This window comes from Fundulus heteroclitus, chromosome 20 (genome assembly GCF_011125445.2).
Source record: "Fundulus heteroclitus isolate FHET01 chromosome 20, MU-UCD_Fhet_4.1, whole genome shotgun sequence".
Classification (NCBI taxonomy): Eukaryota; Metazoa; Chordata; class Actinopteri; order Cyprinodontiformes; family Fundulidae; genus Fundulus; species Fundulus heteroclitus.
The window spans coordinates 31,054,746-31,080,669 of record NC_046380.1 but is presented as its reverse complement, the minus strand read 5'-3'; the positions used below and the strand labels follow the sequence as shown (position 1 = coordinate 31,080,669).

At 42.0% G+C, this 25,924-nt stretch overlaps 1 protein-coding gene across 8 annotated transcripts in view; it reads left to right on the top strand.

Annotated features, from left to right (window-relative positions):
- The window catches only part of cita (citron rho-interacting serine/threonine kinase a), a 52,746-nt gene that overhangs the window by 5,504 nt on the left and 21,318 nt on the right, over positions 1-25,924 (top strand). For 5 of the 8 annotated variants that reach the window (XM_021320570.2, XM_012870701.3, XM_012870702.3 and 2 more), the window contains 26 exons: positions 1,920-2,062; positions 2,345-2,438; positions 3,639-3,845; positions 3,940-4,093; positions 5,199-5,388; positions 9,950-10,055; positions 10,678-10,821; positions 10,985-11,104; positions 13,257-13,427; positions 13,753-13,806; positions 13,888-13,941; positions 14,189-14,329; positions 16,184-16,312; positions 16,660-16,755; positions 16,934-17,050; positions 17,502-17,611; positions 20,648-20,822; positions 21,661-21,858; positions 22,081-22,134; positions 22,420-22,617; positions 22,733-22,926; positions 23,038-23,173; positions 24,938-25,042; positions 25,138-25,278; positions 25,460-25,567; positions 25,676-25,868. In XM_021320570.2, the coding sequence (XP_021176245.2) occupies positions 1,920-2,062; positions 2,345-2,438; positions 3,639-3,845; positions 3,940-4,093; positions 5,199-5,388; positions 9,950-10,055; positions 10,678-10,821; positions 10,985-11,104; positions 13,257-13,427; positions 13,753-13,806; positions 13,888-13,941; positions 14,189-14,329; positions 16,184-16,312; positions 16,660-16,755; positions 16,934-17,050; positions 17,502-17,611; positions 20,648-20,822; positions 21,661-21,858; positions 22,081-22,134; positions 22,420-22,617; positions 22,733-22,926; positions 23,038-23,173; positions 24,938-25,042; positions 25,138-25,278; positions 25,460-25,567; positions 25,676-25,868 (3,532 nt within the window). The remainder of the gene's footprint in view (positions 1-1,919; positions 2,063-2,344; positions 2,439-3,638; positions 3,846-3,939; positions 4,094-5,198; positions 5,389-9,949; positions 10,056-10,677; positions 10,822-10,984; positions 11,105-13,256; positions 13,428-13,752; positions 13,807-13,887; positions 13,942-14,188; positions 14,330-16,183; positions 16,313-16,659; positions 16,756-16,933; positions 17,051-17,501; positions 17,612-20,647; positions 20,823-21,660; positions 21,859-22,080; positions 22,135-22,419; positions 22,618-22,732; positions 22,927-23,037; positions 23,174-24,937; positions 25,043-25,137; positions 25,279-25,459; positions 25,568-25,675; positions 25,869-25,924) is intronic. The other 3 variants (XM_012870704.3, XM_021320569.2, XM_036151200.1) reach the window with 1 other exon arrangement.

Sequence of the window (25,924 nt, the reverse complement as noted above, 5' to 3'; positions counted from 1 at the left end):
CAAGAAGAAACAAGGTAATAGTTAAAATAGGCTTTTTTTTTTTCTTTTCAAATTGTCTGCTAGACAGGTTGCTTTTTGTTCCTAAATGATTTTTATAATTGGTAATAAGTGGTTTAACAATGTACGAAGTGAAAAGACTGGGCTAAAAAAATGTAGTGAAGACCTCCAGAAATCCTTTTAACCCCTTTTTAATATTAAAGTCCTGATTCTCTTCTTCACTGAATCAATCATGATGTAATGCAGCTTTTCTTTTGGCCAATAAAAGAAACACAATGTAGCTCTAAAGTTTAGTGAGAGTCAATGAAGGTCAGATTTTCTACAAAAATTGTTTCCTTTACAGCCTCCAATGGACCTTTTAATTTTATTTCTTGCACAAAACATAGTCTTGGTTTTCCGTGGTGACCCCAGATTGCCCGAGGTTGTTGTGAAATTATTTTCTGCTTGGCAAAACTGTACATTGCATAGTAAGGTTGTTGTTTTTTTCTCCTGTCCCCCTTATATACACGTATCTCACTTCATGCCCCCTGCGTGTCAGACTAAATTCTTCCTCGCCGTCCTTTCACTTCGCTCCTTTCCCACCCTGCTCACTAACTGAGCATGGACAAAAATACAAAGCATCCATCTTTATCCGTGTGTCAGAGAGGCTCCCAGTCTCTCTGTTGCTAGGTAACACTAGAGAAAGCTCCCGTTCATTCAGACTCGCAGACCATTCATGCGCCAGGGGCTCTCGCCTGTGTGTGTGTGTGTGTGTGTGTGTGTGTGTGTGTGTGTGTGTGTGTGTGTGTGTGTGTGTGTGTGAATATCTCCAATCAACTTGACCAGTTTCTTTCTCCTTAAGGTGCAGAACACTGTCAGAATCGTCTTCGGCGGTTTATGGTTTCCGGCACGAATCTGCTAATATCCAGTGGGTCACCGTTTCTGGCATGTCGGCTTCGCCGGATGCCTATTATTTTGCGCTTTGATCACAGCAATACAAACGGCAGAGGGATTTTGCGGGTATTCTCGGTCTATTTTTAGCAGTGCTTTGACTGCAGTATCGGAGATAAATCTGTAATGGTATCCGCTCCTTACATAAGGAATTTATAATGAGGGGAAATACCCAATGGGCTTAATGTGAACACAGCTTTAATGTGAGCTCAGATGTAGTTAATAAATAAGGTTTTCCCATTCAATCCTCCATTGACTGGAGTCAGACGGCATTTGTTTGGCTCTGGCCCGTCATCCGCAGCTTAAATACTTTTTTATTAATTTTTTTTGTTTATTAAGTATTTCCCAACTAAAAACACACTTTTTTTAGCCTGTAAATATGACAATTGTTTTTCTTTTTAGTTTTGTGAAAGTCTCATAAGAAATTTGGGACGTATGCTTTAATACAAAAGCTTTCATGATGCAAATCAACAGTCGAAGCTGATTTTCTGGGAAATTGATTAATTTCAATCTGCTCCTTTGCTCGGTTCATCTGAGATTATATTAGGTCTGTGTGATATTAGGAAAACGTGATTGGCTTGTTGAATGCTGGAATGACGACATCAGTGCTGATTAACCCACATTTTCTTCACTGCGCCCAAATCTCCCCAAACCTCCTGAGCTTTAGGATGTTAAGTATGATAGAAATCCAGAGGGAGCATTCAGGAAAGTTGAAAGTCGATCATATTAGAGCACGCAAAATGGATTGGGTCTGAAGTATTATATCCTACCAATTATTGCATTTAAGTACTGCTCATAATGTTGCACTTTTTAGAAAATAACACACAGAAGAAGAAAAGAGGGGAGGGGGTGCAGAGGGGTGGGGAACTGTGAGCAGGATGTGTTTTTGTTTTAGATTTCATTATATTTTATGTTATATAATTGCAGTTACATATTTGTTACACCCTTTTCTTGCCGTTTCTGTTTATCCGTGTGTGTTTGTGTGTCTTCAGGCCATGGAGTACTTGCCAGGCGGTGACCTGATGTCTCTGCTGAACCGATACGAGGATCAATTTGACGAGTCAATGGCTCAGTTTTATTTGGCTGAGCTGATAGAAGCCATTCACACAGTCCATCAGCTGGGCTACGTCCACAGGTTAGACACTATATTCGTCTCTTCAGTGCTTTTCCTTCAGTGTGGGGTAGAAGACGCGCCGCTAGACTTTCTGAGACGGTGTTCCCGCTTCTTTTTTTTTTTTTTTTTTTTTTTGTTTGCTAAATTGGTTTTGACTTCTCCGATGGCATGAAGTGTAAAAACAATGCTGATGTTTGATAATGTGCTCCATTAAACTTGGAGTAGCTGACATGTTAAAGCACCGAGGCAACAGAAAGCTTTTTAAAAGCAGTATCAAATGCCCTATAAAATCTTCCCTTACAGAGATGTCAAACCAGAGAACATTCTCATCGACCGGACCGGTCACATTAAGCTCGCCGATTTTGGATCAGCCGCCAAGTTGACTGCAAACAAAACCGTAAGTGGATTAAGGGTCTGGACTGAAGTATTGTTGGCAGTGACGTCACGGGAATGAGATCGTCACACTCTTTTATAACGTAGAGTGAAAATCTTGCGTTTTTACAGTGAAGGTTAAAAACGAAAGCTTAACGTTATCTAATAACTCTCATTTAAAGTAGCTGACCAACTGTAGCTTTAAAGCAGCTGCTGCTAAATGAGAGTGATGGCCGTTGCTTGTTTAATAACCAAATAATTTGTTCTTTAAGCACGAGAAAAGCAGAAAAAGTCAGCTGACCAGCAGTGTGCAGCGGAGAGGAAGTGCTGCATTATTCTAGGCTTCAGATACCCGGAGGAGAACCCGGCAATTTCTCTGGCTGCTCATTAAAAGGAGTGCCTGTCGCGGGTTCCTATTCAGTCTGTAAAAGTTTGGAATTAGCTTTGATTTGTTTTTAACAGATGTTTCCCCTCTGTTTCCTAAAGGAAGGAAGCCCAATGATGCTCAATAAATGCTGCCGTTTTTGATTAATTTATACTAAATTGGCATGCTTTAGCTTTGATATGCCGCATCACATGTTGATGCTAAGATTTTACCGGACACGTTTTGGTTATTCACAAACTGCTTGGTTGTACTCTCATTCAAAAATGGTGATATCATTACATTTTGGTCACTTTAGGTTTCAACTGGACCAGTGTTGTTTAAACGGGATGGAAAATGTCAAATAGAGCATCAAAGCTGCATTTTTTTTTTTTTATTGGAGGGGGAATTTAGTATAAAAAAAAAGTACATAAACTGGTTTAAAAGAATCTTGCTTTTTGTCTTGGAGAATAAATTCCTTAGTTGAAAAGTCAAAGATTTATGGATTTTGAGGGAAACTTGAAGTTGCTGCCACAAAGGTGTTGGCCCTACACCGTGTTTGGAAAATCTGACGCCAAGGTCAGCATCGTGTCCTTTCGGTATTTGTGGAACCGATGGATAAAAAAAGCTCGACTGCGATTCAAGCAAGTTTAAGATTAAACGTTTGTGCTTAAATGTGATGTATTTAAATAAAACTCCTGAAACTCTAGAAACTCGCGGCACAAAAACCATGAAGTTTTGAATTAAAGCGTGTAGGAACCCTGTAAATGATGACCAATATGGAAACCTTGAGCGGTTTAAATAATTAACTTATACTTGTAACACACTCTTGTCCATTACAAGTATTTTCCTAATTTTTTCCAGGTAGCTAATGCCACAGTACCTGTTGGAACCCAGGAGTTTCTGTCCCCAGAGGTCCTGACAGCCATAAACGGGGGCTCTCAGAGCACCTACGGGGTCGAGTGTGACTGGTGGTCCCTTGGGATTATCGCCTATGAGATGATCTACGCCAAGTCGCCTTTCTCTGACGGCACGTCCGCCAAGACCATTCACAACATCCTTAACTTTCAGGTAAACGGTCGCGTGTTCCGGTACGGTGTTCATTCAAAGAAAAGAAAGAAGACAGTCTGGATTATTATTGAGTGTCTATCTTGTTTGCTTCCAGCGTTTCTTAAAGTTTCCAGAGGAGCCCCGTACCAGCAAGCCGTTTGTTGACCTGGTGCAGAGCCTGCTGTGTGGAGCCAAAGAGCGCCTGGGTTACCAGGGACTCCGGTGTCACGCCTTCTTCTCCAACGTAGACTGGAACAACTTGAGACAAGGTGTGTATGGGGGGTCCCTTCTTCTGACGCTCTGTTTTCAACCTTGTAACAGTAATTTAGACAAATGATCAGAGTCTGGCTGTCAAATATAGAAATAGTTTTAAACCTGAAGGTATTTCTGTATTTCTGTGGATGTATGTGAGCAACAAAGAGTAATTATATCATGAAAAGCGTTTTCACTTGTAAAATAATGAGATCCTATGAGTCGTTTGGCAGCGGGCCAGCTCCTACTGTAGGAGGAAAATGGGAGAAAGGCTGCCGGTAAAGATCCGCAACTCATCTGCTGCTCAACAGACGCAGCAGAAATCACGTGCGCGGGCTACAGCAGCACGCCGTCTGTGGCGGCGATACGCGCGCGGCGGTTTGGCGTCATTGTTTTCCTTCAGTTTGACAACGTCAGCTGAGCAGCTTTTGGAAAGCACGACCGTAACGCTCAAAGATTTTCCGCCAAAACCTTTATGAACAACGTCCCACTTTACCCGTTAGACAGAAAGGAGGAATTATTTTTTTTATCTACCATTTTTATTTATGTCCTCGGATGACTTAATACTTGTAAAAAGTCACATTGTTTTGATGAAAGCATCAGATCTGGTGGGTTATTTATGATTTAATTTTTTTTTTAAAACCAGAATGTGTTGATTGTTATACAAAACGTAACGTAAAGTCTTTAAAAGTCATTTAGTCCTTTAATTGAACTGATGTAAAATACTCTTTAAGAAGTATCTCATCTATACATGTTTGCGTTGGATATCCAGTCCTTGTTTATTGACAGCTCAAGACAGATGGCGCTTTTTGCTTCAGCTGTGACTCCAGCTGATTAGCTTGCTCTGCTGCAGTGAGGGAGAGCGAGCGAGCATGTGTATGAAAGGAGGCGAGAGGAGGGAGGGAGGAACAGAGGCAGCATGTGCATCAACGCGCGACTTGCCGCACTCTAGGCTCCCACCGCTCTTCTCCTCCCCTCCTTTCTCTTTCCTTTCTCCTTGTGTTGTTTTTTTTTTTTAAAAATCGTTGGTTTTTTTTAACTACTTTTTTTTTTTTTTTTTTTTTTTCTCTCCTATGCCCTCTCCTGTTCCCTCCTCCTCTCGTCCCTTTTTTACTCTTGCAGTTCCGCCGCCTTTTGTTCCTGCGTTGCACGCCGAGGATGACACCTCTAATTTCGAGGAGCCGGAGCAGGCTGCCCCCCGGCCAGCCTCAGCAACCCAGCGAGGAGCCGTGCCAGCAGGCTTCCGGGGCCAGGATCTGCCCTTTCTAGGCTGGTTCTTCAGCAGAGCGTTAACAGCGTTGGCCAAATCTGAGTGAGTGCTACCTGTTTACCAGTATGTTTTACCTTTTTGATTTATTTATTTAGTATTCAGAGTAAATCCACCAGTAATCATCTCACAGATCCTTTGCATACGCCTCTGTAACATCTTTGTTGTCCCCCCCCCCCACAGTACTAACACTGGGTCTTTGCTGCTGTCGGGCTTCGTGGTTGGCCGGTAGCCCTCTTTCAGGTGACCCAGTGTTGTGGCCTAGGGAAGCAGGTTTCATCTATGTCAATAGTTTACTGCCTGTTGGGGCTTAAAATTAATTTGTCCATATGATGTGCGGAACCAGCGGGGAAGGAGAGGAGGAAATTCTCCCGTTCAATTTGCATTCTTCTTTCTCTTTTGTGTGCTTGGAGACCACACGTAGTTCATCTGATGCGCAGGCAGAATAAATAAACGAACCCGAGGACGCCGGGGCTGCGTTATCTTCCCCCATGAACACTGATTGGTATGCGGCTGAGTGTGTCAATGAGGTTTGCCGAGACGTGGAACCCCCCCCCCCCCCCCACACACACACACACACACACCGGCACACTCCCACCGTCGCTTCTGTTGTGGTTTCACTGTGAGGCATAATGAGCTCCTGACTTTTAACGGCACAAGCTTGGGAATGTAATTTATCCTAATGGTATTTGGCTTCTTAACCTCTGCTAATAAAGCCGGAGGATGGGTTTCAGTTTTCCAGCCCCCTCCCCGGGGCCGGTGCTCTCACCGGTTAATGGTGCTGGAAAGACTGCGGCTCTTTGACAGCAGCGGCTGCAGCAGCAGCAGCAAGAGAGAAGGAAGGAAGAAGCATTTGCAGATTAGACAAGAAGGAAGGCTGAGAGCTCAGATCGGGGGAAGAAAATCTATTTCTATGGTTACAACCGTGATGCCCCCCACCGCCCCCCCTTCGGCCCCCACCCCCATCTTTACCAGTCTCATCTCCTCTTCCTCTCTCCCTCTTCTAATGTCTCCGTCCCTTGCTGTTCCAACATCACTCATCTGTTGGAGCTGTTTAACTGGAGCCAGTTGTTTTCCTCGCTGCGTTTTTGACAAAGAGGAGCTCAGGACCCACGTCGCCGTTCCAGTATTGTGCGGTGCGCGCATATGCACATCCCCACGCACCTTCTTCATTGCAATTCCACAAAAGGACACAATTAAGCCAAGAGTTGGGGCATTATGAAATGCTAATCGTTTGTTTTGGGCTTTCTGCTCCTGATTTTATTTGCGTTTTTTTATTCTTAATATGTTTGGCTTCAGGAGTTTCCCTTGTCCCCCTGCTGGTTGTGATTAACTAGAGTAGAGTAAAAAAAAAAAAAAATCTGTCTGGTCTGTCATCTAACACTTTGGGTGAGAGTATGATACGTTGACAGCTCCTTATTAAAATTCCCTGAATGATGCCAGATGGCTGGCAGGGTGTAAAGTTTTCTTCAAAGTCCCCAGAGGATAAGTCATATTTATTTAGCCGACCAGCTAACTCTCATCCGACACAATAACATGGTGTAAGATTGGCTTTTGGTGAGCTTTGGCAGCTAACGCTTGCAGTGTTGGAGCTATTTGCTGAGGATGGTTGGAGGCTTTGGTTTCCTGTGTTTTTAAATCGAGTTTTCTGACCTACCTCACAACGCCACCAGTAGGACAGATGCCCCTCCTGAGTAAAAGGAAGAAAAAAAGACTCATAAAGTCTTCACTTCAATTCTCTATGGTTCATAATGCTAGAAAAAAAATAGTATGATGGAAAACCTTGGTGGTTTTTAAAACCATAACTGTTTAGTATACCTTGATATTGTTAATCAGACCGTTTTTTTTCCTTAGTTTGGAGAACTTATGGAAATGGTTGCAACCTTTTTTAGAAATTGCATTTTGGAAAGTATAAAACGAGTATGTTTCATCTGAATGATCTTAAATTGGTAAAATATGACAGATTTTTACCACCAGATGATAAATTCTTTAAGGAAGGATCTTTACCTATATTTTTTTTTATTGTTTTATTACATTGTTTTCCTTCATTTTTAAAATCAAGACTGGATGGCAAATGATCAGAAATTCACATAAAGCTGATATTGTAACATATTATTCCCCCCACTACTGCTCTGTTGATCAGGATTTCTTGCCGTCAGGGTTGTGTCTTTAGGTGCATTTACCTCATATTGCGTATTTCTCTTTTGTTATAAATACGTTCTGTGAACACATCAGATCAATGCTAATAAGCCTTAAACATGCATACCTTCCGCGCGTTCCCGTCTCTCATTGATTGCCCTCAGTAATGCGGTCTGCACTGAATCCTCATTTATTTTCCAGCCACAGTTCAAAGAAATGACAACCACCATGTTCTTTAACTGCACTCAGCGGTCCAGTATTTTCTCTCCTGTATGCTCTTTGTTTAGCTTTCTTTATCTCCTCCTCGGGTTTGGCCTTTACTTCAGAATCCTTTTCACCCACACAAACGCTCAATGTAAACACGCCATGAAGAGCAACTAAAGGGTTTGAATGTTATGGGAAAGATATCCATCTACCTTTGATATTGTGTCACTTAGGAAAGATTTTTCTTTTAAAAACCCTCAACCCCAGTCCAGAGAACCCCTTCTGGATACCTTTCAGCCCCTACAATATTATTTGCAAATGGTCTCTTTTAACTATTCAGCTAAAGAAACCGTCTGAATTGAATTCCTAACATTATCTGGATGTCTCCTTGTCGTCTTCCTGTTTTTAATCAGGATTCCCATGAAAGAAATGACCGGCGTGGTGCTTCAGGTTTTATTTAGCCCAGCTCTATGTGAGTGGGAGGGGGATTCTGCTTGTATAATGTGCTATACGTTCCACGTATTGATGTGTTTCAGGGGGATCTCTCCTTACTGCAGGAGCGCAGAGAGAGCACGGCTCGCTTTTGTGCTGTTTTTTTTTTTTTTTTCAACACTGTGACTAAGGCTGAGTCAACTTTATCCTTTTGCTGCATTTCTTAAACCCATTCATAATGGCCCGTTCATTTATTCAAAAAGCCGCTGTTAAGAGACGTCTCCAGCGTAGGAGATTAAACCGAATTGACTGTGCTCTTGATAATCCAAAGGAAGCAAATCAGGGAAAGATATAAAAGCAAAAGAAATCCCTGCAAAGTTAAAAATAGACCCAATGTAAACAACAACACAATCAAAATTCTCCTGTCACATTATTTTGTCAGAGAAAGAGGAAATGTATTAATATTTTCAGGCCGGCATTGCTATATTTTTTTCCCCTCTGCGGTTTGTTTTTTGTGCTGGATAAACCATATTGGCTAGAATAAGCTCCATATTCTCTCCTCTGAAGGACTTTCATCACCCTCACTGTTGGCAGCAGTGTTATTGGACTAGATACGCCTCTAAATAGACAATTAATCCAAGGCAAACCTTAATGTTGTTTACTTTTGCCGATTGGTTTTGTGTCCGCGTTATGACAGCTTTTTATCACAGCCGCGGCGTTATAAAGCCGTCCTGTCACAATGTGCGGGTCCTTCCCGTTTACAGGAGTTATAACAGTGACGACGCAATAATTTCTGAACAGACGCAGCATTTCAATGCAATCCTTACGTGATTTAGGCTGGCCATTAAGAGTTTGAGAAGGAAATAAAAAGTTTTAAAAGGATCCTGAAATGTAGAGGTTAAAATGGGGGTAATGTGCTCAGACTTCCTTGTTCCGGTTCAAAGTGGCGCCGCATGAAAGCATCACTAACCCCCAGACTAGAACGTGTTGCAGTAATCCAGCCTAGACGCATGGATTGCTGGTGCTGAAAAGCTGCCTTGATAGAGCAGACTTTATTTTTGGCTAAGTACCTAAAATGACAAAGAGCTGGATCTTACAACAGCCCTTAATCTGCCGTTCAAGATCTGCATCAATCTTTATTCCCAGATTTGTGATTCTCGGTCTAACATACTGTGCCTAAGGACCAAGATCCATGGTGGAGTGTAAAACGTTCGAAGCCAACCAGGCTGTTGCGTCATCAAGACATTTGAACGGCGAGTCTAGCGAGAAACCCTTTGCCTTTTTAAAGAGGGACATAAATCAGGGAGTCGTCTGCCTAACGGCGGACAGGAACCCCCAGAAAACCGAACCCTAAATCTGAACGGTGTAAACTAGACGTTACAGTGCTGTGTAAAAAATAATTGCATTAGTGAGAGCATTTGCAAAACTCACCCCTTCATTTTCAAATAAGCCTTAAAAATGTTGTTAGTGGCTGGAAAGAAGTGGCCCTTTGCCCTCTTAATCCTCCCACAGAGACTATTTGGATGCCCGGCCCTTAGAAACATACTGTTAAGGGATAAGAATGCGGGTTACAGCGTGAAAATGTTTTCAGCCTTGCTCTTTTTGTTCTTGGCAATTCACTTAATTAAAGCGTACATTGTTTTTTTTTTTACATGGCACATTAAGCTGCTCAGATGGGATTCTGACCTTTTTCTTAAAACCTACATGGAAGAAATGTATGTTACTGCAGTACATTATGCAGCATTTTTAAATTTTTCACAGGTCAAGTCAGTTTGAAGCGTGTCTGCTTTGCCTAAACGCACTAAAGACCCTCTCCATGTCGTTGTCTTAGCTCAGTGTCTGCCGGCCTCAACTCTCCTGCTAAGACCAACTCCATGGAAAAGAAGCTTCATCTTAAAAGCAAAGAATTACAGGAAACTCAAGACAAATGCCATAAGGTAGGAGTGCAAACCCTGTTTTATGTTTCTTCAGTTATTTGTTGACAAAGCTTTCTTAACTTAGTCTTGGTGCGGTTTTGTTAAGTAAAGCTCTTCTTCCAAAAAAATAAATAAAATAAAGCATTGTGAGCCCCTTTGGAAAAAGAAATTTCATGCAAACCAAAGTGACTTAATTCCCTACTGGAAATAATGTAAACGTCTGTTTCCGTATTTTGGATTTTGACCAAAATCCGCCCACCGAAGTGGGTTTTATTACCAGACTTGTTGTGTTTATTCTGGCAGACTGGCTAAACAGAGATCAGAGAAGCTTCTGTTTGTGCTTCAATAAGCCAAGATAATCTCCTTGTTTGTACAACATCACAGCTTCGTAATTTGCGGCATTCTCTGCGGCGCGACGGGTCAGAGAAATCACTTATAATCTGTGTCAGAATAAGCTTTACCGGCCAAATACCAGTTGGCATACCAGCATGTTGCTCATTTCCAGATTTCTTACAGCGGATGTTCTCACTTTTGAACAGTTTGAACATAAAACCACTATTTCTTTCTTTCTTTAATGCTTTAAATGTCCAAGCTTTTCTTGAGGGCGGTGAATAATGTGTGTTTTCTCTTTGATGGTATTGAGATGGAGCAGGAAATCTCCAGGTTCCAGCGTAAAATGACTGACCTGGAGTCAGTGCTCCACCAGAAGGACGTGGAGCTGAAGGCGTCCGAGACTCAGAGGAGCATCCTGGAGCAAGACCTCGCCACCTACATCACCGAGTGCAGCGTGAGTCATACTACCAGCTCATTCAGACGTGTTCAGAGGCTGTCTGAGAACGTCTGAATGTGTTGTTGTTAAAGGAGCGATTGCTCATTCAGACATCTGTGCAGTTCTTCCCACCAGCGACTGTGTTGATCGGACCTCGCGTTTGCGTGCACGTTTTCTGCAGAGCCTGAAGCGAAGCTTGGAAGAGGCACGCGTCGAGGTCTCCAGGGAGGACGACAAGGCCATGCAGCTGCTGCACGACATCAGAGAACAGAGCAACAAGCTGCAGGAAATTAAGGAACAAGTACGTCGTTGGGCGAGAAACGAGAAGGTTTCATTTTCCACTCAGAAACATGGAGACTTTTTCTTGTTTTTTTTATGTTTTTGCAAGCTTTGTTTTAAGCTGTAACTCACAGAGTGACGGAGGAAGCAGCGAGATGGTATTTCCCCTCTATGCGTGTCCGTTACACAGACAGGGCTTCCCCCTCTGGGTGTCCGACACTCATAAAGGTCATCAGAGCAGATGGCTGCCCTGTAAGGTTCAAAACATGAGCAATTGACCAAGAGGTTCTCCCAGCTACCACATGGGGGGGGACCAGTAATTACTCTGGCTTAATACGCAAAGTCATCATGTAAGAGATGCATGCGAAATGTGTAGAGGCAAACCTAAAACAGCTAGATCTCCGTCTGTATCAGATGCTCTATTGAGAAACCGGCTACGTTTCTCATAATCATAAATGTGCGAAAATCTCTGCGCTCAAGACATTTCTTGTCAAAAGAGAATAGTTTCCATTTATTTGCATCATATCTCCAAAGATTCTGGGAGAATAAAATGTTAATAATGCGGGAAGTTGGGCTTTTTGGGGCTTTAGCTTCAACTTTTGCACTTTTGCAGAAAAAAAAAAAAACTGTCTCAAAGAACTGCAGTTTCAGTTGATGACGACACGCTGAAACGGTGTCAGCAGATCTGGGAGATGTGTCTTTGTATAGCACTGGCTGTCTGCACTTAGATCTCAGCTTCTGACTAACGCCGCAGAAAAATGAATACTTGGCTGCTGTCAAGACTTAAAAAGCTACAAGAGAAATGCAGTAGATTCACTTTTTCCCTGATCAGGATTTAAATAAACATTTGTCGATACTGAGACGCAGTCAAAAATCAATACCATACACATGTTTGAAATTTTAATAGCTTTGCAGAGCAGTAAAGTATCACACTTGACGTTCTGGACGAAGCTGAATGGTTTTTGGCGACAGGTGTTTAAATCCTGAGTGATGTTTCTGCATGTCTTCAGTAAACTCCAATTTAGTTCCTGCCAATGTCTTCCTGCAGTGCCAATCTAATTTTGGTATAGCTTATTTACTATTTAGCTCTCAAGATTTCAGGGGTTGTTCCAGGTGATCGTGTACAGACAACGGTCGCTCTCCTGCTTCACAACTTTAGCGCTTTGCTTTGGACATCATACGGTTTAATGGCTGGCGTTTCGGCTGCTTTCTGCGTGGCTCCTCCCCGCTTAAACAGCTGTCTGGGGAGTTAAAGCTGGGGCACACGTGTGTTTTCCGAATGGACAATGACCAATTAATCGTTTGACCCAAGGCATAGAATCTAAGGGCAGTGCTGCTAAATATTAAGGAAATGTATGTAACCTTCTAAATTTGACGTTTACATACATAACCCTGGGGGGGTCTGAAGAACTAAAACATCTTGGGACTCACCAACATCATTTTTCAGCCATTACAGGGTTCCTGCGGATCCTTAAAAAGTCTTAAAAGGCATTGAATTCTGTAATATAAAACTAAGGCCTTAATTGGCATTAAAATGTCTTAAATCAGTCTTTCTTAGGTCTTAAAATTGTTAACAGGTCATAAATAGGATTTAGTTTTTGTAATTCTTACCAAACAGTAAAATAATTGACACAATTATAATTTTTTTAATTTACCGAACGGCTCAATGTAACCATTATTGGTTCCATCCCGATAGCAGAACCAATAAAAACTGTTGCGGCCGGACCATAGCTGCAAAAAAGAGTCGGCACTGGTTATGTTGTGGTTTTTAATACTGATTTATAGTTTATTTTAGTAGGGAACAAAACAAAGTTTGTGCATTCAGTTCAGTAGTTGTTAAAAAATATATCTGTAATTTGTGTGTTTTTTAGCTTTATTCCTATATGGAATGTTTTTCAAAATTTTAAACATGTCTACTGGGCCAGAAAGTAATGGTTTATGTTAAAATAAACATTTGGGTGAAGTTGTCGCAACCAGGTTTATCTTGTTTATCGTGAAGTTGGTCTTAACTTTTTATTTCAAGTGGCATTAAAAAGTCTTAAAAGTCTTGAATTTAACTTATCTTATGCTGTAGGAACCCTGCATTAGATGAAGGGTTTTATTCCCATCTGCAGCGCTCTTTCTCTCTTTCCTCCTCGCTGTCGTTCACCACCGTGTGCCGCCGATGTCTGCAGGAGTACCACGCCCAGCTGGAGGAGATGCAGGTGACCATCAGACAGCTGGAGGAGGACCTTTCAGCCGCAAGGCGTCGCAGCGACCTCTACGAAGCCGAGCTGAGAGACTCCAGACAGACGAGCGAGGAGCTCAAACGAAAAGCGGTGGAATACCAGCAGAGGATCCAAAAGGTATTTTTTCACTCCCCAAAATGGACGTGGTTTATGTAAAGCGCATGCTCTGTAGCAAACCCTGGTTTGCCCTTGAGTTGTCTGCATTTATCAGGTGTAAAGGGGTCGTTTGCTTGGGTTCTAGCAAACCAGAGCTGGTTTGCTAGAACAGAACCGCTGCGTTGTTAGCTGTGGATCCGTCTCTGCTAAATAGTGGATGTGGACATTCAGATTAAAAAAAAAATACCACACATGTTTTTATTTCTCAAAACGTCATCATTTTACAGTAAACTGTGTTCTCAGCTTTGCAGTGTTGTCTAATCGGTTTGGGGATAATCATTTTCAGGCTAAAGAGCAAGGAAAAGCTGAAGTGGAGGAGCTTCTTTCTAAACTTGAGAAGGTAAATAAGGGACCAGTCATATGTTTGCAAAGCTAAAGTTATTAAGTTTCATGAATGAATTTACGGTTTCCTTTCTTTTAGACCAACTCTGAGCAGCAGGTGAAAATCCAAGAGCTGCAAGACAAGCTGTCTAAGGTAAATTGACCTGTAGTGTTTCTTCTTTCTGGCAAAAAGAAACATGTACTGGCCCTCTATAAAAACCTAGGGATTTGTGTGAAAACAAGCACTCTTGTTTTTTTTTTTTACTATAGTGCTCAGTTTATTCACATGAGTAACTTATTTTTTTTCCCCTTCGGGCCTCCATGGATAAGAATTTGACCAGCGAATGACGATGTTTGTCTTGGGATCCATTAGCAGCCTTTGACCTTCTGGTTTTCCCCAGGCGGTGAAAGCGAGCACAGAAGCTACCGAGCTGCTGCAGAATGTCCGACAGGCCAAAGAGCGACTGGAGCGGGATCTGGAGCGCCTGCGGGGGAAAACCGACTCCAGTGATACTCTGAAGCGGCGTCTGAGAGAGACGGAGGTACCAGCCTAAATCTACATACAGTGCCCTGTAAAACTATGTAGCCGTTTTGTTTTTCCTTTATCAGTGAGAATGCTATACTGCATTCTCACTTATTGTTTTCCTGTTTTTCTTTATTATTATTATTCCGTTGGTGTCTAACTACTCCCACATACTTTAACCGATTTCAACAATTTTGGTATCAAAATGTTCGGCTCGTTCCTGACATGACTGTTATATCTGATGGATACTCTAACTTTTACACTGCGATTTATTTATTTTTTGGCTGTTCCCAAATCAATGCAAATTGATACAAATTCTTCACATTCTTCCAATTCTTTAAATTGTTAAATCTTTTTAAATTTTTTGATATTTTTCAAATTTTTTAATTTTTTTAGATTCCTTCAAATTCTTCCAATCCCTTCAAATTCTTATTTTTTTTTTTCAAATTCTTTTAAATTCCTTCAAATTTTTTAAATTCTTCAAATTCTTCTTTCTTCTAATTCTACCATTTTTTCAAATTCTTCAAATTCATTTTTTTCAAATTCTTTAAATCTGATTTCAATGTTTTTCAGCTACTTTTTCTCTTCTGCAGGGATCTTCTGCATCTTCTGCTCAAATCATTCTGCAGATTAGCATTCTCACTCACTATTACACAGGAACAGCTTTTTCTAGTTTATTTTCTTATGCTGCAGACACAACTTCATTGTATCAGGTTTGTATGCTTTTGTCCACTTTAAATGACATGATGGGCAAGGAGAGCACAAGAAAGCCGTTAGTTGTGTACCCCACATATTTGTTTATTTTCTATTTTATTTTTTTTGAATAGTTGCAAGACGAAAGCCATTGTTAACAGACACTAATTAACACATTTAAGGGGCACAGCAAACGTGTGGAAGAAGGTATTCTGGTCAAATGGGACCAAAATACAACATCTGGTTTACATCTAAAAGGGCTTTGCAGAAAACTTTCACTGAACAGACCATCCTCATCGTGAAACACGGTGTTGGCAACATCACACTATGGCGACGTTGTCTATAGCACCAACAGGGATGCTGATCAAAGTTAACGGGGAAATGGATGAACAAGGAGCGACAAAGTTAAATCATTTACATGTGCTACAATGAGCCCGTCAAAGTCCAGACCTTAATTAGTTTGAGAATTCTTGGTGAGACTCGGAAGATTAATTGCGGCAAAAGATGGGCTTTCAAAAGAAAGGGGTGGGGTGGATACATGCACACCATATGCTGGAGTAGATTCTCAGTCATCCAGGACATGGTAAATCCCAAAAAGGTATAAAAAAACAACATGGTGGAAGATGTTTGGATTCATGTACACCATGTATGAAAACCACGACTCCTTCCTTGGTCTTTGAGTTGGTCTGCAGCATAAAATCAACACCCTGAGCTTAAAGAAATATATTGAAGTTTGTGTTTGTAACATGACAAGTTGTGCAAATGTTTAGGGGCTGTGTGTACTTTTGCACACTGCAAAGAGGAACTTAAAGTAGGTGAAGAATTTCTTGGAATTAGTGTATTTATTCTTGATTTGAGCAGGTAAATCAGATTATCTGCCAGTAGAATAAGCTTTTTGCACTTAAAATAAGAGCAACTCATCTCCATCATCTTATTTCAGGTACAGTACATCTAATTATCTTATTTTAAGGGTTAATATACTCATTCCATTGGCAGATTATGTTATTTACTTGCTCAAACCAAGGACAAATATAGTAATTTCAAGAACATTTTTACTTATTTTTTTGCATTTCAAGGCCCCGTTTTTGCCACCGTCTTGTTTCTCTTTCTTCTTCTGTGTGGATGGCCGCCACTTTTCTGTGCACTTACTTTTTATGCGGGATGTTGTTTGATGCGTAAGCAGGAGGGCAGGAAGACCCTGGAAAACCAGGTGAAGAGGCTGGAGATGGTGGAGCGGCGGGAGAACAAGCTGAAAGATGACATTCAGACCAAATCCCAGCAGATCCAGCAGATGGCCGAAAAGATCCTGGTAAGAGACCCTGGGCTAAAGCTCATTAAAACCCTTCACCGCTCCACCCCTAAATTCCCCCACCGCTCTGTCCCTTCCACCCATCCAACCCCATAAAGATCTCGTCTGCCATTAATGGATGTAGGGAAACGGACTCACACACGGTTTAAAAAGATTTGCCCTTTCATTCTTAGATTTTTACCATTTTAAACATGAACAGGCACCGCTACAGTCAGCTTGTGGATTTCCAGCTTTTTAACGCAAGTTTCTTCCTTTTGTTTTTGTTTCTTTTGTTTGGAGCGAGAGTCGATTTTCTAGGTTGAATCGTTCTGACTTCAGATATTGTTGTAACGTTTAATTTCTCACAGGAGCTCGAGGACAACCTGAGGGATGCCCAGTCAACCGCTCAGAGGATGGAAACGCAGCTGGTGCAGAAGGAGAGGCTTTTTGAAGATAAGATCAAGGTGGGTGCTCTGAGTTCATGTTGCCCTCACACGGTTTACACTGAGACTTGACAATGCTCCAGTTTTCCCGCCAACCTTTACAGATGTGCCATGAAGTCTTGATTTGTAGCAGGTTACTGGTTCTAGCCGAAGCCTGAACCGCGTCTAAAACAATCTCGACCCGTTCTGACTGATCCAGGTTCTGGAAGCCCAGATGAAGGCGGACATGACCGAGAAGGAGAGCCTCGAGGCCAAAAGGGCACAGCAGGAGGAGGAGTCGAGGGAGAACTGCAAACTTATCAGCGAACAGAAAGCCGTAAGGCGACGTTTTTCCCTCTAATTCTCCCCAGACGTGCCGGACTTGATTGTGTGTGCTTAGTCTGTGTTTTTGGGAGCACACAACAATTTGGTTCCAAGATGGGATCTGTTCAGATGTTTCATTCGCTTCCTGGCACCGGTTTGGAGGCGTTGGCATGTAGCGGTAAAGAAGACGGGCTAATTGGCAGAATGTTGCTTGTTGCTCAATACGGCCCGGGCTTACGTTTTAATCTCGTTAATGTGTTACTGTGGTAGTTAAGAAGCTTTCTCAGGGAGTCCTCCATCAACATATCCCCTAACTACTACAATGATTTCAATGGGATTTTGTTTACACGTAACATTATGTTAACTTGTTCTTATTATGATTTTGCTTATTGTTGAGATTTGGATTTGAGGGTGTTTGTTAGACGTTAATCTGCAGGGTGTGGTTTGTCCCCCTTCTACTTCAGACCATCAATGCTATGGATTCCAAGATGAAGAACCTGGAGCAGCGCATCGCCGAGCTGTCAGAGGCGAACAAGCTGGCCGCCAATAGTAGCATCTACACGCAGAAGAACATGTGAGTGGACGAAGCATCCAGCCAGTTGATACACTGCAAAAACAGAACTAAAAATAAGTACAATTTTCTTGAAATTAGCGTATTTGCCCCTGATTTGAGCAGGTAAATAAGATTATCTGCCAATGAAAGGAGTATTTTTACCCCTAAAATAAGATAATTAGATGTACTGCACTTGAAATAAGTTGATGGAGATGAGTTGTTCCTATTTTAAGAGGAAAAATCTTATTCCATTGGCAAATGATCTTATTTACCTGCTCAAATAAAGTACAAATACACCACTTTCAAGAAAAAATTACTTATTTTTAGTTCTGTTTTTGCATTTTTACTCCCATGTCTCCACTGAAGTACACTTAAACATAACTGGGACCTTCTATCTTATATGCTGTTTATTTCAAAGATGTAACGCTGAAATGTCGTCTGAGAAATGTTACCATTTTTATCAGTGGTATTATTTAGGAACTCATGGGGTCAATTTTCAGCATTTTTCATGTTTTAATTAAATAAATGACTTGTAGTAAATCACACACACCTAACCTTTTTAGAGATTTTTGGCGTATTATCACTGATTTTAATTCTTTACATTGAGATTTATGAGATCAACAAACACAAAGTGCACGATTATTAAGTTGATGGAGAATGTTTAATAGTTTGTTTTTTTTACAAAAAAAATAAAAAAAATTAGTTGCATTTATGTTCACCCCCATTCAGTGATTCCTTAAAAATAAAATCCAGTGTGACCAATTTCTTTTGGAAGTAATTTATTTGGATAACAGAATCCATGTGTGGATAATTTAATGCCAGCCTAAATACTAAAAGCCTCAAAGTTTTTTTTTTTTTTTTTAGAAAATTAGAAACAAGCATCATGAAAACCAAAAAGATGATGCTTTGGTCAGATGAGACTTGGAGCCTGATTTTCAAAGATTTCAAATAATGACCGCTAAATTGCGTTGACAGAAAGAAAACCGTGAGAACATAAAGTGGGCGCGTTGCACCTGATCATCAGAGATTGCGTTCACAGTGGATAAGAAGTGCAACACAGATTTGGTCCGCTCCACTTAAATGAGTTTGGGAGCTGCTGTCACAGAGAGAGGAAGATCAAATCCTTCACATAGTCACTCCAGACACCCAGGAGGCACAAAACAGTTTTTAATGAATGGAGAATTCCTGCTGTTGAACGTAGTCTTAGAGACAATAATTATTATTCTTTAAAATAAAGAAAAAAGGCTGTTTCGGCAGCAGACGTTCTGCAAAACGGAAGGAAAAAACTTTTATTTTATATCCCGCTTTATAAGATAATATTACAGCTTACAAATCCGAAACTATTTAAAAGAAAATGATAACATAAATAGACCGGTGCAGCGCCATCTACTCAGTCCAGCATGATTTTACAGACTACAGGCTCTTCTTAGGAGGCAGTTAATATTCAGCTCTATATATTTACAAGTTTCCACAATGTTTAGGATCAGGTTTGGTATTTTTCGCCTTGGTTTAATACTTTGTCTCGCCTCCACCACCCCGTGAAGCTGCATCTAGCAGCCGTCCTTTTCCCCACCAAAATGATTCTACTGTTATTCTAACAGCTCGGATATGTTTGCATGCAGAGAGCCTCTCTGTCCTTCATCTGTCATTTTACCAAAGCCTCCTTTCTGGCCACAAGGACCCAAGGCTTTTTGGCATGCAGGTTTGCACCTGACTTTCAGAGGTACTAAATATACAGGCAAAAACTGCTGCAACTCTGTTTAAGCTTTGGAAAATCACTATGTGGGTATTTGTGGGTATTACTTATTTTCATTTGCATATCCCCTCCCATACATTTGCATGGTTTGAACATTAGCATGTGATCCGCATTTTTTTCCTCACTGTTCTGCTCGTTTTGGAGACACAAATTGCTTTGCTCCTGCTTTGACGATCAGCTCTGGACAAATAATCACTTTCTACCTGTTTTAATACATACAAACCTTTTGAAAATCGTCCGTACGGCTCTCCTTCTGCAGGGACAGAGATGGGCGGAGCTAAATGCATGACAATTCATGAAGAGAGCCCTTTTGAGGCTGCAAAAGCCATTAATATGTAAAGCATATTTATGTGCCAGTATAACCAAGAAGACACAATTAAAAACCTTCAGCAAACTTGCATCTTGTTTGAGTTATGTTCACGGATGCTCTGCATCCAATCTGACTGAGCTCCAGGTATTTATCATAGAATGTGGAGATACTTGGACTTCTAGGTGGGCAGAACCGGCAGGGATGTGACCCAAAGGATTTTGGTGTCAAAACGTTCGGCTCGTTCCCGGCATGCCTACTATGACTCATGGTTATGCTAACTTTCACACTTTTAAAAATATTCCACTTTTTGTGCGATATTTTTTATTTATTTATTTTTTTATTATTTTTTTTGGCTGCTCCTGATGAAATCAATGCAAATTGCTTCAAATGCTTCATTCACATTCTTCAAATTCTTCCAATTCTTCTAATTGTTCTAAATCTTCAAATTCTTCAAATTCATTCCAATTTTTCAAATTTTTTAAAATTTTTCAAATTTCTTAAAATTTTTCAAATTCTTCAAATTTCTTAAAATTTTTCAAATTCTTAAAATTTCTTCAAACTCTTCAAATTCCTTCAAATTCTTCTATTTCTTCCAATTCTTCACATTTTTCAAATTCTTCAAATCCCTTCAAATTCTTAAAATCTGATTTCAATGTTTTCTACACCTTCTGCTCAATCTTTCTGCGGATTAGCATTCTCACTCGCTGTTACGCAGGAACAGCTTTTTCTAGTCTTTATTTAGAAAACATTAAAACCATGTAATCTTGTCCTTCCACACAAATTATGTGCTACTTTGTGTTGGTCTGTCGTATTAAACCTCAGGAAAATACATTGAAGTTTGTAGCTGTGATGGACAAAGGTTGAAGAGGCGTTTAATACTTTTGTAAGACGCTGTATGTTGTGCTACTCTAGTGTCTCTCTTAGGAGAAGAGACAAATAGCTAAATAACTAGAAGGCATATTTATTTATTCATTTCTGCTTCTCGTGACAGGAAAGCCCAGGAGGAGATGATCTCTGAACTCCGTCAGCAAAAGTTTTATTTGGAGTCTCAAGCAGGCAAGCTGGAGGCTCAGAACGCCAAACTGGAGGAGCACCTGGAGAAAATGAGCCAGCAGGAGCAGACCAGGAGGACCCGGCTGATGGAGCTGGAGAGCAGGCTGCGGGAGGTGAGGCAACAGGAGGCGCGCCGACGTGCTAAACCTATAAGCTCAAGATTAAGTGATTCACTTAAAGCAGCACAGAATCCAGCTTTGCCTGATTACAGTGGACAGGAGGGATTAACAATCTGATCATCTAAGTCGGGGTTTATAGCTCTCACGCATATTAGCCAATAGATAAGAGTCTAGAAAGACACCCCTAACGTGAAGAGAGTCAACATCGCCTTTATTGGCCAGATTTTTGCAAACAAGCGGAGGATTTGACATGCTCTCATTTAGCCGATACCTAAAATCTAACAAAAACTTTAGAAGAGTGGAGACCTGTATGTATACATATTCATCTGCAAGCAGTTATTGCCTAGAATTTGTCATTAAATGTATTGGTCTGTTTAGTTTAAAAAAGAGATTACTACTGTCTCCTCTTATTGAGTGCTTGTCTGCAGATGTTGCTTACTGACAGCCTAGTGTCACCTCTCTGCATCCTCACAGTCTTTACTGAGACAGGATGCACTGCCTGGCACTAAATACAGGCGCCGCTGTCCTTCAACTTGCAGACACATTTCCACTGCCCTCTCTGAGGAGGGTGGGGAAAAAAGGTAGAACTCTGGCAGACATACAATGAAAGCATGGAAACGTTTTTCTCTTAGTCTGAGAAATTGATGGATTAGATTTTTGCGGTCGAATTCGGATCTCCGGCTTTTGTAAGCCAGACCACAGTAGAAATATCTGCCATAAATTCATAAAACTGTCTAAAAAGGACTGAAAGCTCTGGAGAAGTGTGGATTTTTGACCTGCAGGAACCCTGTTTATAGAGGCAGAGTTAACCCTCGCCTTGTTTTCCGTGTAGATGGGCCTGGAACACGAAGAGGAGAAGCTGGAGATTAAAAGGCAGGTGTCAGAGTTGACCTTGTCTCTCCAAGAACGCGAGTCCCAGATCAGCAGCCTGCAGGCCGCACGCATCGCCCTGGAGAGTCAGCTGCAGCAGGCCAAGACCGAGCTGGAGGAGACCACCGCTGAGGCGGAGGAGGAAATCACTGCACTGAGGGTAAGAGGCGCCACTCCAGACACAGACCAGGTTTGATAAAGTTACCGCATAGAGAGGAGGAGGAAGCGGATATCCTGCAGCAAAAACGCTTCTGGTCCTCATCCAGAATGAGAACTAAAACCTCGACGACGCTTCCTCGTATGCAGTTTGAATTAACACCATTTACCTTAACAACTGTACATCACTTATTCTGTAATCTTTTGTTTCTTTTTCCCCCCACAGAACCACAGAGATGACATTCAGCGCAAATTTGATGCCTTAAGGGACAGTTGCTCAGTAAGTGCTGCCACAGCTTTTTTTTTTCTCTCTCTTCACTGACCACAACTAACATTTTTGTCAAAGATTTGTGCCGTTTGGCGATTTATATGCAAGGAAAAAAAAGACTATTCTACTAAGAATCTCATAACCCCTTCTGTTATACGAAATAGTTGCAAACGCATTTGAGCACGGCGGCATATTCCATTTACCAAAGAAGTGCGTAAAGCAGTTTTTCTAAGCACCCGTGTGTTTGTGTGTGTGTGTGTGTGAGGTTAACAGCCCCACCTGCTTGTTTTGCCTCAGGTGATCACTGACCTGGAGGAGCAGCTCACGCAGCTGAGTCAGGAGAACGCTGAGCTGAACCGCCAGAACTTCTACCTGTCAAAACAGCTGGACGAAGCATCAGACGAGAGGGAGGACAAGCTGCAGCTCAGCCAGGAGGTGGACCGCCTCAGGAGGGAGGTGGCCGACCGCGAGATGCACCTCAACAACCAGAAGCAGGTTAAATCAGAGCGATGAAACCTCGAAGTTTTAACTGTTCCGCGGTTAGAGAGACAAAACGGATAGCTGAAAACGGCAGAAATGATGCGTCGTTTTCTTACATTCCTGCTCTCAGAACATCGAGACGCTGAAGACGACATGCAGCATGCTGGAGGAGCAGGTGGTGGAGCTGGAGTCTCTGAACGACGAGCTGCTGGAGAAGGAGAGACAGTGGGAGGCGTGGAGAGGAGCTCTGGAGGACGAGAAAAACCAAGCCGAGAGACGCACCAGAGACCTGCAGAGACTGCTGGACAATGAGAAGCAGAACAGGTGACACTTTTAGCCCTTTTTTTTTTGTTTTTGTTCACAATCATGCAACTTAATTGTTGAGATATATTAGGTACATCAACATTTAGACAACCTTTGTGTCTCCGATGGCAGGCTTCGAGCAGAGCAGCGCAGCACCGAGTCCCGTCAGGCGGTGGAGCTGGCAGTCAAGGAGCATAAGGCTGAAATCCTGGCGTTACAGCAGGCTCTAAAGGAGCAAAGGCTGAAAGCTGAAAGTTTGTCTGACACTGTAAGTCCCTCGCCGGTCTTCAGCCGCGCGCTGAACTCCTCACTCCGTCGAGATTTATTTATTTCTAAACCCTGTGCGCTTTACGCGACAGAATGCGTGCTGGAATTACACATAACACACCAGATGACAGAAATTGCTGCATGCAAACGCGGAGCTGCTGGGAATGGGGCTTTTATAGACTCATCTGAACATTGCCCTGTTGAAATACCACATTATGCCGTCCAAACTGTCATCCTCAGAAAAAAAAAAGGAAAAAAAGAAGGAAATTGGCCCAACCCTCAAATCAGATGTTTACCGTTAGCGTGGACTGTGAGAGTGGCTGCCAACAAATAAGCCCCTGCTCCTAAACGGAGACCTTCACATTTGACAGATTCTTGCAGCTGCCCACACTAGACGAGCCAAAGGCCTCCTGGAGACGTTTTATGGTCAGAGGAGAGTATCGAGCTGTTTTGACTCACCGATGAAGCATGCTTAGAGGAGTCAGAGTGGGGCTTTAAAACCTAGGAGCTCAACACTGACTGCCAAGCAAAGTGGTAGCAGCATCTGTGTCACTGGACGTGTGAATTAGTTCAAGCAGCACGACGGTCGCAAACGAGTCAAAACTGGTTCTGGACTGGATTCAGCAGGCGAGGATTGTGATTTTTATAGAAAATATAATGGAGCAAGCGTACAAACAAAGTCTGTGGCAGGAAACTAATCATTTTGTCTGAGCTCTACCTTTTCTCGTACAAAAAGGGGTCAAACCTTCAGCCAGGATTATTTCAGAGGCTTGTTTAAGGCTACACAAAGAATTTAGTCTTTCTGTGCCTTGCCAAAATACATGTATGCAATTATTACCCCGGGTGTTTGTATGTTTTAGGAGAAATATTCCTTATCGTTGAGTTTTTTTCCCCCGGCCTGGACGATATAGAAAAAAAAACGTATCGATAAAATAGAAATCATATCGATCCATATTGATAATTATCAACAGATTCAAAGCATGTGTCTAAAGCGCAGCCCTGACCATTTTAAGCTGTTGCTGAGCGACATATTTTTAGATACAGAGCACACAAACGCTGAATTCAAACTCAGCCCATTATAAAATCTACTTTTTACCAAAACTGCAGGGTTTTTTTTTTTTAAATAAAAAGAACATAACCTCTCTGAACTCTTTCAAGGGGGCGGAGCTTAGTGGCGCGCGTTCCTGGGTCTGCGTTGTGATTGGTTGGGAGGCAATAATGACTGTAATATTGACCTACATGGCTAGAATGCAACAGGAAGAAAAACTGTTATTCTATTGATATTTTTATTTTTTTATTGACTTTTTTTTTTTTTTAATCATCGATATACGTCTATTGATCGATATATATTGTTATTGAATTATCCTCCGTCCCTAGAATGGACCGTTTCCATGGGACCGCTTGATGTCTGTTTAGGTTAAAACACATCAGCGCTAGGCAATCACAGCAGAGACAAGATATTTATAGGCATGAAACAAATAAGGTAGCATTGGTTGGAGGACTGCAGCACCCAACAAATGCACAGGATATAATTAAATGTGTAGAACAATATTTTCAAAGATAAATAACCTTCCACTTTCATCTTTCTGGGGCAACGTTGGCAACATATTTTTTTTGTACGTGCCATAAAGTTCTGAAGCGCCGTTCTTTCAGACATTTCCTTCTTTATCTGTGGATTTAGCTCCGCCAGCCGTTGTGAGTTTTTATTTCCTAAAGCTTGTCTGGCTCGTGTCCCGGTCTGACATTCGCTCGTACGTTGTCACAGCTCAATGATCTGGAGAAGAAGCACGCGATGCTGGAGATGAACGCTCGCAGCTTACAGCAGAAGCTGGAGACGGAGAGAGAACTGAAACAGAGGCTGATGGAAGAGGTTAGAAAGCGCTCAAACGCAGCGGCGTTCCCGCACACACATTAAGGACGTTGTTCTGAATGCGTTATTCTAACCGATCGGTGACTTCCCCACAGCAAGCAAAGCTCCAGCAGCAGATGGACCTCCAGAAAAGCCACATTTTCCGTTTGACTCAAGGCCTTCAGGACGCCCTGGACCAAACCGACATGCTCAAAACCGAGAGGACAGACCTGGAGTACCAGCTGGAGAATATACAGGTGCTCGGTACCGTACCTCCTCCGTCAAATCAAATGTCATCCCATCTAGAGAGGAGGATATACTCGTCGGTGTGAGATACATTAGCCAGAGCTGAAAGTGTCCCAGCGGACCGATGAAGAGGATAAACTGATTAATTTCCCCATATTTTCCTTCTCTGAGCCTCTGATTTCCGTTCCGCAGGCCGTATACTCCCACGAGAAAGTAAAAATGGAGGGCACCATCTCCCAGCAGACCAAACTCATTGACTTCCTGCAGGCCAAGATGGACCAACCCACCAAAAAAAAGAAGGTACAGGAAACGATTTGGGTTTTTATAAAAACCGCACCACAATCTCATTTCTAGTAACAGTGTTACGCTGATCTCAGAGGTAAAATGGACCCCTCCTGCTCTGTACAGGGTATCTTTGGACGGCGGCGTGAAGATGTAGGCACCACTACCAACGGCGCTCTGGCTCAGCAGGCCCAGCCGGCGGTCCCCATGCCGTACGGCGACATGAAACTGGCTCTGGACAAGGAGCGCTCCAGGTGTGCAGAGCTGGAGGAAGCGCTGCAGAAGATGAGGATAGAGTTACGGTCCCTCAGAGAAGAAGGTAGGGGCGATCATCCAGAAAGCTGTTGACTCTGACTTAAAGTTTTTGTTAGTAAT